Genomic DNA, 12,094 nt, shown 5'->3' with positions numbered 1-12,094 from the left:
GTAACAAAAACAGCATGGTATTGAGGTTAAAACAGACATGAGGATCAACAGAATAGAATTAGAAGACACAGAGACAAATTCACAGAGATACAGGCAACTGATACTTGGCAAAGGTGCCAAAAACATGTGTTGCAGAAAAAATAGCCTTTTTAACCAACAATGCTAGGAAAATTGAAAATCCATATGGCGAAAACTCCAAACAGATTCCTGTCTTCCACCCAAAACAAATTTCAATTCAAGTTGGATTGAAAACTTAAGAATTAGACCAGACACTTTTCAACTACAAAAACAAAATCTCTTTTTGTCTTTTCAACTGTTGGAAGAAACATAAGTTTATACTCCATTATGTAGGCTCAGGTAAAGCCCCTTAGATACAGATGTTTCTTTGATATACTGACTTCATTTGCTTTGGATATATATTCAGTAGTGGGATTACTGTATTATTTGACAGTGCTATCTTTCATTTTTTAGGAGAATCCATAAATAATGGATTTATATAATAATGCTACTAATTTACTTCCCTATCAATAGTACCTTAGAATTCCCTTTTCTCTGCATCCTCACCAGTACTTATTATCATTAGTGTTTTTCATAATAACCATTCTTATACATGTAAAGTTATATTTCTTTTTTTTATTGGTTGTTCAAAACGTTACAAAGTTCTTGACATATCATATTTCATACATTAGATTCAAGTGGGTTATGAACTCCCATTTTTACCCCGAATACAGATTGCAGAATCACATCAATTACACATCCACATTTTTACATAATGCCATATTAGTAACTGTTGTATTCTGCTACCTTTCCTATCCTCTACTATCCCCCCTCCCCTCCCCTCCCATCTTCTCTCTCTACCCCATCTACTGTAATTCATTTCTCTCCTTGTTTATTTTCCCATTCCCCTCACAACCTCTTACATGTAATTTTGTATAACAATGAGGGTCTCCTTCCATTTCCATGCAATTTCCCTTTTCTCTCCCTTTCCCTCCCACCTCATGTCTCTGTTTAATGTTAATCATTTCCTCCTGCTCTTCTTCCCTGCTCTGTTCTTAGTTGCTCTCATTATATCAAAAAAGACATTTGGCATTTGTTTTTTAGGGATTGGCTAGCTTCACTTAGCATAATCTGCTCTAGTGCCATCCATTTCCCTGCAAATTCCATGATTTTGTCATTTTTTAGTGCTGCATAATACTCCATGGTGTATAAATGCCACATTTTTTTTTATCCATTCATCTATTGAAGGGCATCTGGGTTGGTTCCACAGTCTAGCTATTGTGAATTGTGCTGCTATGAACATCGATGTGGCAGTATCCCTGTAGTATGCTCTTTTAAGGTCTTCAGGGAATAGTCCAAGAAGGGCAATAGCTGGGTCAAATGGTGGTTCCATTCCCAGATTTCCCAGGAATCTCCATACTGCTTTCCAAATTGGCCGCACCAATTTGCAGTCCCACCAGCAATGTACAAGAGTACCCTTTTCCCCACATCCTCACCAGCACTTCTTGTTGTTTGACTTCATAATGGCTGCCAATCTTACTGGAATGAGATGGTATCTTAGGGTGGTTTTGATTTGCATTTCTCTGACTGCTAGAGATGGTGAGCATTTTTTCATGTACTTGTTGATTGATTGTATGTCATCCTCTGAGAAGTGTCTGTTCAGGTCCTTGGCCCATTTGTTGATTGGGTTATTTGTTATCTTATTGTCTAATTTTTTGAGTTCTTTGTATACTCTGGATATTAGGGCTCTATCTGAAGTGTGAGGAGTAAAAATTTGTTCCCATGATGTAGGCTCCCTATTTACCTCTCTTATTGTTTCTCTTGCTGAGAGAAAACTTTTTAGTTTAAGTAAGTCCCATTTGTTGATTCTTGTTATTAACTCTTGTGCTATGGGTGTCCTATTAAGGAATTTGGAGCCCGACCCCACAATATGTAGATCGTAGCCAACTTTTTCTTCTATCAGATGCAGAGTCTCTGATTTGATATCAAGCTCCTTGATCCATTTTGAGTTAACTTTTGTGCATGGCAAGAGGAGGGGATTCAGTTTCATTTTGTTGCATATGGATTTCCAGTTTTCCCAGCACCATTTGTTGAAGATGCTATCCTTCCTCCATTGCATGCTTTTAGCCCCTTTATCAAATATAAGATAGTTGTAACTCTGTGGATTAGTCTCTGTGTCCTCTATTCTGTACTATTGGTCCACCCGCCTGTTTTGGTACCAGTACCATGCTGTTTTTGTTACTATTGCTCTGTAATATAGTTTGAAATCTGGTATCGCTATACCGCCTGATTCACACTTCCTGCTTAGAATTGCTTTTGCTATTCTGGGTCTCTTATTTTTCCTTATGAATTTCATGATTGCTTTATCTATTTCTACCAGAAATGCCGTTGGGATTTTGATTGGCATTGCATTAAACCTATAGAGAACTTTTGGTAATATCGCCATTTTGATGATGTTAGTTCTGCCTATCCATGAACAGGATATATTTTTCCATCTTCTAAGATCTTCTTCTACTTCTCTCTTTAGGGTTCTGTAGTTTTCATTGTATAAATCTTTCACCTCTTTTGTTAGGTTGATTCCCAAGTATTTTATTTTTTTTGAGGATATTGTGAATGGAGTGTTTTTCCTCATTTCCGTTTCAGATATTTTGTCGCTGATATACAGAAATGCCTTTGATTTATGCGTGTTGATTTTATATCCTGCCACTTTGCAGAATTCATTTATTAGTTCTAGTAGTTTCTTTGTAGACCCTTTTGGGTCTTCTAGGTATAGAATCATGTCTTCCACAAATAGTGATAATTTAAGTTCTTCTTTTCCTATTTTTATGCCTTTAATTTCTTTCGTCTGTCTAATTTCTCTGGCCAGTGTTTCGAGAACTGTATTGAATAGAAGTGGTGATAGAGGGCATCCCTGTCTTGTTCCAGATTTTAGAGGGAATGCCTTCAATTTTTCTCCATTCAGAATGATGCTAGCCTGAGGCTTAGCATAGATAGCTTTTACAATGTTGAGGTAAGTTCCTGTTATCCCTAGTTTTTCTAATGTTTTGAACATAAAGGGATGCTGTACTTTGTCAAATGCTTTTTCTGCGTCTATCGAGATGATCATATGGTTCTTATCTTTAAGTCAATTGATGTGGTGAATAACATTTATTGATTTCCATATATTGAACCATCCTTGCATCCCAGGGATGAATTCTACTTGATCATGGTGCACAATTTTTTTGATGTGTTTTTGTATCCGATTCGCCAGAATTTTATTGAGGATTTTTGCATCTAGGTTCATTAGAGATATTGGTCTGTAGTTTTCTTTCTTTGAGGTGTCTTTGTCTGGTTTTCGGAATCAGGGTGATGTTGGCCTCATAGAATGAATTTGGAAGAGCTCCCTCTTTTTCTATTTCCTGAAGAAACTTGAAAAGTATTGGTATTAATTCTTCTTTAAAGGTTTTGTAAAACTCCACTGTATACCCATCTGGTCCTGGGCTTTTCTTGGTTGGTAGTCTTTTGATTGCTTCTTCTATTTCATCCATTGATATTGGTCTGTTCAAATTGTGTGTATCCTCCTGACTCCGGCTGGGCAAATCATATGACTTAAGAAATTTATCGATGTCTTCACTATCTTCTATTTTATTGGAATATAATATAGGTTTTCAAAATAATTTCTAATTGTCTTCTGTATTTCTGTAGCATCTGTTGTGATATTGCCTTTTTCATCCCGTATGTTAGTAATTTGAGTTCTCTCTCTTCTTCTCTTCGTTAGCATGGCTAAGGGTCTGTCGATCTTATTTATGTTTTCGAAGAACCAACTTTTAGTTTTGTTAATTTTTTTAATAGTTTCTTTTGTTTCAATTTCATTGATTTCCACTCTGATTTTAATTATTTCTTGCCTTCTGCTACATTTGCTGTTGTTTTGCTCTTCCTTTCAAGTGAATATACTTTTTTCTCAGCAGCACATGGATCCTTCTCAAAAATAGACCATATATTATGCCATAGGGCAACCCTCAGTAAATATAAAGGGGTGGAGATAATACCATGTATTTTATCTGATCATAATGGAATGAAACTGGAAATCAATGATAAAAGAAAGAAGGAAAAATCCTACATCACATGGAAAATGAACAATATGTTACTGAATGATCAATGGGTTACAGAAGACATAAAGGAGGAAATCAAAAAATGCTTAGAGATAAATGAAAATACAGACACAACATATCAGAATCTATGGGACACAATGAAAGCAGTTTTAAGAGGGAAATTCATCACCGGGAGGTCATTCCTCAAAAAAAGAAAAAACCAACAAATAAATGAGCTCACACTTCATCTCAAAGCCCTAGTAAAGTTATATTTCATTGTGGTTTTGGTTTGCATTGCATAAATGGTTATCCATCTTGAAAAATTTTTCACATACCTGTTGGTCATGTATATATCTTATTTGGAAAATATCTTCTTAAGAATATTTAGGACCATATTTAATTGCATTATTTTATTGCTGTTGAATTATTGCTTTATGTGTTCTGTATATCAACCCCTTAACAGATATACATATTGTAAATATTTTCTCCTGTTTTGTAGATTGTTCCTTCACTCTAATGATCACTTCCTTTGTTGTGCTGAAGCTTTCCAGTTTGATGCAATCTTTTTTGCCTATTTTTGCTTTCGATTCCTTGTTATTGGGTTCTTCTACAAAAATGCGTTGCCTAGTCCAATTTTTCAAAACATTTGTTTCATAGGTTTCATAGTAGTTTCATAGGTTCATAAGATATTTATGTCTTCAATCGTTATTTAGTTGATTCTTGCAAACACTGAGAGTTTGGTGATGATGTTTTATCTTCTGCATGATTTTTTTCTTCTCCATTTTAGCAGCTTATTTATTTAAATGAATGTCTTATCCTAATATGTATTCTTAGCATCCTTTTATAAATCTCTCAGCTACAGATGTACTGGTTTACTTCTAGGCTTACTGTTCTGCTCCATTGTTCCATATGTCTCTTTTTATGCTATTTGATAATTATGCTATTTGATAACAAATACTTTATAATATATTTTGAAGTCAGGTGTTATAAATTCATTCTGCTTTGTTTTTTTATGTTAAAATAGCTTTAGTTATTTAGCATATTTGTTTCTGTTTATTGTTGTTGTTAATTTGTTTGTTTGTTTAAGTACCAGGGATTGAACCCAGGGGCATTTAACCACTGAGCCACATCCCTAGCCCCGGGCATTTATTCTATTATATAAATTTTAGGATTATTTTCAAGTTCTGTGAATAAGGTCACTAATAATTTGTTGACAATTGATTGAATCTATAGATTGCTTTGGCTAGTATGAATATTTTTGACAATATTAATTCTTCTGATCCATGGACAATTTTTGTCTCTACTTCACTTTCTTTCATCAATACTTTATAATTTTCATTGCAGAGATTCTTGACATCTTTGGGTTCATTTATATCAAGATATTTTATTTTATTTTATAGCTATTATAAATAAGATTGCTTTCTTGATTTATATTTGAGATAATTTGCTATGGGCATTTAGAAATGCTATTTACTTGAAATTTATGTGTAGATCTTTACTTGGTAATATGGAGACATTTCTGGGATATAGAGAATTTAGAGCACTTTTCAATAAGGTTTCACTTTTCTGAAGGAAAATAAACATTCTGGAAAGATGTAGATTACACTATTAATCATAGTTATTATTTGGTAGCCATCAAAGTTACATATTTCATATGTTTTAATTTTCCTTTTATTCATTTATACCTTATATGTCTTCTCTTTTTTCAGTTTTTCTGTGAATGTGCATGGAAGTAAATTTTATAATAGAACCTTTGTCTTTGAAAAAAGCAAATACATAAGGAACTGGAAAATATCGCCATTCTTTGTGTGTGTGTGTGTGTGTGTGTGTGTGTGTGTTCATGAAGCTACCTTCACTTACTACTGTTTTTATACCACTGTCTCACTGACCTGTCCAGACAGAGTCAGGCTGGCTTGATTCAGCACCTGGTCCTTGAGTGTGAAAGTCAAGTTGAATCAATGCATTTGATAGGGGCTTGCTCATTTATTAAAAGAGGGGCTGGACTGTTTCTCCTAAACATCTTGGATTTGACATGACTGCTTAAGCAATCCCACTTCACCCTCTCTGGAAGTGCTTTGATCCAGGTACACTCCAAGATTTCCTTGTAGGCACAATAAGGTAACTTCTGACCAGCTATTGACCCCAGTGCCCACATTAACGTGGGATTGACATGTAGGCGAAGCCCCACTAAATAGGATAGCCACTGTGACACTTCTGAAATTTGACTAAGGTCAAAAAGTCCACCATCTGACATGAAGGAGGACTTGATCACCTGATCATCAAAGAGTACAAAATACAGTCCCCAGTTCTCCTAACATCAAACAGTAATAAATTTGGAGACTTAGCATTGTCTCCTTTATTGTTCTCTACTTGGAAACAGCCCATTCTCTCTATTGAGAGTGTTCTCTGCTTATGCCTCACTTTGTTTTTACCTTATTTTCACCTATAATAAAGTTCTCTTGCATTGCTTTTTGTGACTGAGTTTAAATTTTCTTTCATCAGAACACATGAACCAAGGTTTGGAGTTTCAGCTCTCCACTTTCCTGTGTCAAGAGAATTGTAAAGTTAGAATAATTCTGTACAAGTCAGCAAGATGATCATCAGACATACTTCAGTGAAGGGCTTTTACCTTCACCTCATTGTCTCACAAGACATCTTTAATTAATTTCAACTAGTTTATTTGTTTTTAGGACTTATTATCTCCAGGGAATAACATGATTTCAGTGCAGGGTGATCCCTTTAGGATATGATGGAAAACTTTAAGTGGGCAGTGTAAGAGACATGATTATTAGAGATGATCTCTAAATATTCTCTGAAACTTTTATTCTTCTGATCCCAAATGCTTTGGAGAGAAAGCTACATATGTATTCTAAATTCTGACAGCATTATCATAAAGGAAAGAAAGCACTTGAAAAGCTTATTCTCGGAGAAATCTAGGTGAGAGAACCATTTCAACATATTTTTATTCCTAATTTTTATGACCATAAATATTTACCTTTCTGAATCACTTACCATTTTCATTTTTTCTTACATTTTGATAGCATTCTCATCTTTCTGGCTCTTCTCAAAAATCACATAGTATGGCGAATAGGATGAGAAACAATGGTGTAAATCCACTAATTTTTTCCTTATAAGAACAAATTTTAAAATATATAGGTAAGCTCATAAAAAATCAATTAAATAATTCAGCCTAGTACCTTGAAAATTATTTATAACAACTAATCACATAACTGGAATTTAATATTATAGGCAAAGAATTTTCTACCATCTTCCTTTTGGTGTTTTGATTATGGAAGTATAGATACATTTTGACAGTGGAATTTATATGACATGATTTCTCAGTAGATAGGTCCCTATATATCATTAAATAATAAGAGGAAATAGCCTCTTAAAGCAAAACAAACTTTGAATTCAAAATTTCTATTTGCATTTAAAGTTTCTTTCTTTTTCTAAGTGTTTATAGCCAAAATATAAAGATGAGCCTAAAATATTTGTATCTATTATGTTATACCTTACAGAATTTTATAAATTTTCTGAGATAACTGAAAAATAATAGAAAAGAGTCAATTTAGATGAAGTAAAGATATCTAAGTTTCTTATGATGCTGATGTTGAAAATTTTCCTTGTAGATAACAATGTACAGAGACAAAGAGGTTACTAAGGATTATTACTAGATAAACCAATTCACCCATAGGGCAAGTTAGGATTGGAATCAATTCTGCTTTTTTTCCATATATTTTACAGCTTCTTTCACAGAAGTATGAAATTTTTAAAAAACAATCTCAAAATGCTTGTAATATAGTTTGAAATTTTTTCAGATAGGTGCAATAAAATAAAGCAATGTACATTATACAGGAGAAATTGCTTTAGGTATAGAAGAGATGCTCTGAAATTCAGAAAAGGAGATTGTTGTGTTCTGGAACATTCAGTTCAAACTTTATTGAAAAGCATTATATGTAACCTATACCCTACTAAAAAAAGAGAGAGAGAGAGAAAAGACTTAGATATTTGGGGAAAAAAATAATCAATGGAAACCATGGAAGAGAAAGGGTCAGTATGTGTAAAAATGGGTGACACCAGGAAAGGGAAGGTAATAGCATGGAGTGTTATTGCTTTCATGTTCCAAAGTAACTCACTTTAAGGATGAATAGTCATCTCCATCATCTTTAGTGATAGTTCTACAATCTCTAAGGTATAAATTTAACATGTCTGAAATATGACTTTTTAAAAATGTTTAATCCTATAAAACATGTTTCTTGTAATAAAAATGTACATTTATAGGTAAATTGTCTTAAATTTATTTTAGAGGATCTCAAACAGTGACACTATAAATACCTAGGTACAATTATCTAATTATTATACCCATATTTTATATTATAATTGCATGAATTCATACTTTAAGTATCACACAAGGCATTATCAAAATTGCTTTGTGATCCAGGAACAGCAGCACACACCTGTAATCCCAGCAACTCAGGAGCCTGAGGCAGGAGAATTGTGTATGTAAGCCAGCCTCAGCAATTTAGCAAGGCCCTAAGCAACTCAGCAAGACCCTGACTCTAATAAAATATATTTTTAAAAATGGGTTGGGGATGTTGCTCAGTGGTTAAGTGCCCCTGAGTTCAATCCCTGATACCAAAAAAAAAGAGTCTTTGTGAATGTTAAAAGTTGTTCCATGGGGTCATATTTGCTCACACTTTCACCAAATGAATGACTCCTAATAGTAATTGTACTTGTAATCTTGAGAGTAAACAGGATACTGGAAGAATAAGCCCCTCCATTATTAAAGGAAAAAAATAGTTGAAAATTATATATTCTCAATTAGAACATTATATGCCCATAATTTTTCTCCCAACAGAAAAGCTAGAGATGACTAAGGATAATTACTCCTTAACAACAGATTTCATCTTCATGGGATTTACAGATAATCCAGACCTAAAGACCCTTCTGTTCGTAGTGTTCTCTGCCATCTATCTGGTCACCATGGTGGGGAATCTAGGGTTGGTGGCCTTGATTTACATGGAGCGCCGTCTTCACACACCAATGTACATCTTCCTGGGCAACCTGGCTCTCATGGATTCCTGCTGTCCCTGTGCCATCTCTCCCAAGATGTTACAGAACTTCTTTTCTAAGGACAGAAGAATTTCCCTCTATGAATGTATAACACAATTCTATTTTTTCTGTTTTGCTGAAACTGTAGACTGCTTTCTTCTGGCAGCAATGGCCTATGACCGCTATGTGGCCATATGCAGACCACTGCAGTACCACACCCTGATGTCAAAGAAACTCTGCATTCAGATGACCGCAGGAGCCTACATAGCTGGACACCTCCACCCTACAATTCATGTAGGACTTCTATTTAGGTTGGTTTTCTGTGGGTCTCATCAAATCAATCACTTTTTTTGTGATGTCCTTCCATTATACAGACTTTCTTGTGTGGATCCTTATATCAATGAATTGATGGTACTTATTTTGTCAGGATTTATTCAAATATTTACTATTACTGTAGTACTAATCTCTTATTTCTATATTCTTTTCACTATATTCACAATGAAATCCAAAAAAGGAAGAGGAAAAGCTCTATCTACTTGTGCCTCCCATTTCCTCTCTGTGTCAATATTCTATGGTTCTCTGCTCTTCATGTATATTCGGCCAAATTCATTTAAAGAAGGCAATAACGATATACCCGTTGCTGTATTTTATACTCTAGTCATTCCTCTGTTAAACCCTTTTATTTATAGTCTAAGAAATAAGGAAGTAATAAATGTCATCAAAAGAATTGTGATAAAGAGATAACTTTGTACAGTTATCTGAAACAAATATTATCCGTCTCCCTTGGAAAATTGATTTTAATTTGATAATATCTATTTCTTAATATACAGGTACTGAGAAAGTAGAAAACACCTGTTTCAGGAATAAAATATTAAATTCTGACAACATGATGATATTGCTGTCAAATTACTGTAGAAAGTAAGACTGCTAAAGTACTTCAAAATATATGGAACCTCATTCCATTAGATATAAACTAAAATGATATTCCCTGAATGCCGATATGAAATCCGTTCCAGTTTTTCACAAATAAAAAATACTAGGAATAACAGTTACCATGTATAGAAGATGCTACTATTTGATTTTTTTTTGCAAATTCCTTGAATTCCAAAATACAATCTTATAATTTAAGGCACATTTCAAGGTCTCAAATACTAATATTTGTTAATGCAACACCATCTCTGGAAAGCAAACTATATTTGAATTTGCTCTTCAAATTGATTTTACTTCCTCCAGGAGAACATGTTTGAATGTGTATGCAAAGATAATATCTTATAATTAAGAATGTTTTCATTTTTAGTGTCAGTCATTTTTACTCTGAAATTAAAAGTACCTATATATGGTGAGTTGTCAATTTGTATTTTATAACAACACTATTCATAATGAAAATCATAAGATGTTTATTTTTTTCAAAGACTTTACTTTATATAACCAACATATATGAGACTGTAATTCACATACCAATTAATCAAATTTTTTTCTCCCAAATTTCAGTACTTCCTTCTTTGTGTGTTTCAACCATGTCACTTCTGATTTTATATTACCAGTACTCAAACTGTGCCTGAAATATTTGGATATTCAGTAAATATTTCTTTCAAAATATTCTTTGTGTACCTGCTGGGAGCCATTAGCCAAGTAGGTATGACAATTTCCTTGCCAGCGTACCCCATGTTGCTGACATGTTGCAGCAACATTGAATGTAGGTGACCTTGCTCAAGGACCAAGGCAGATTAGGGTGTTCCCGGTTTTAAGATAATCATGTTTAGGGCGTTCCCAGTTTAGGTTCCAGGTTTAAGGTTTAAGATTATTCCTCCTGGGAATAGGGCGTATCCTGCTGCCTGAGTTCCCCTTGAGTTCTCACGGGATTCAGACAGTATATTTGGGAGATAGAAGCCCAGTGGAGGTGAATTTGGGCAGAGAACGTGGATTTGGGCAGAGAATGTGGATTTGGGCAGAGAACGTGGATTTCCCCAGAACGTGATTGTAGACGGCTGGTGTGAGTTCGGGAATAAAGAGTTGCTGTTTGAATCTACAAGCTGTGTGGTGGCTCGTGATTGTGTGCCCAGCCAGACTGCGGCATTTGTGCCCAGCCAGACTGCAGCATGTACCTATGTTAGAATTAAATGCATTTAATTTTTTATAATTTTGAATGACAAATATGTTTTTAGTTTTTCTGTTTTGATTTCTAATCTGGAAAACATCAACAGACATTTGCAAAGTCTCTGAGGATATGAAATATGTTTCACAACCATAAAAGAATTCAGAGACCAAAAAGTTTAAGAATCTCTGAATTGGATGTATATTATACACATGGTATTTTAATGGTAATTTTCAGTTCTCAGAATTATATTCATTGATTTTCTATTCCTTTTCTAATAGCACCATGGTTTTTATTGTTTATTTCAACAGCACCCACCACTAAACCTCACGACTAACCCACCACTGAGTTCCAGACATCTCTTGATGAAACACTATGTCACTTACTTGGGGCCACTGAGACAAAAGAGGTGATTTTTATGGAAGTTTCTGGGAAATGAGTTTCTTTTATTTAAAAGATATTCACACACACACACACACACACACACACACACTGCAAAAAATTCATCTTGCTCTCTCTAAATGAATAGGTGTGAAGTTCGTTACAGCCTACTCCTATTTAGTCATCAAAAAGAAAATCAGCCTACGGTCATAGTCAGCACTAAAGGGCTGAACTGAGAGAATCCATGGCATACAAATTAAACGAATGAACTAAATCATCTCTTACAGTCATATAATCCAATAGATCTTCTTACTGTTTAAGATTTGTTTAAAGAATTATGTTTGCAATAGATTAAATGCTAGTTACAACAATTATGTCTCTTGCTGATCTCTAATATGTATCCCTTAATGCTCAAATGAATTCTCACACATTGTCTTAGTTAACAAATACTTTTTCAGTGTATCCACTTCACTATTTAGCACATGTATTAAGTCTTTTA

General features: G+C 34.2%; 1 protein-coding gene across 1 annotated transcript; it reads left to right on the top strand.

Moving 5' to 3' along the window:
- Window positions 1-8,936: 8,936 nt before the first annotated feature.
- LOC114099048 (olfactory receptor 5K3-like) lies at window positions 8,937-9,863 on the top strand. The gene has a single exon (XM_027943272.2). It carries the CDS (start codon window positions 8,937-8,939, stop codon window positions 9,861-9,863), a length of 927 nt encoding a protein of 308 aa, XP_027799073.2.
- Window positions 9,864-12,094: the final 2,231 nt, after the last annotated feature.

The sequence above is a fragment of the Marmota flaviventris genome, chromosome 8 (genome assembly GCF_047511675.1).
Source record: "Marmota flaviventris isolate mMarFla1 chromosome 8, mMarFla1.hap1, whole genome shotgun sequence".
Lineage (NCBI taxonomy): Eukaryota > Metazoa > Chordata > Mammalia > Rodentia > Sciuridae > Marmota > Marmota flaviventris.
Note: the sequence above shows the minus strand (reverse complement) of the source record. Positions and strands in the feature narration are given on the sequence as shown.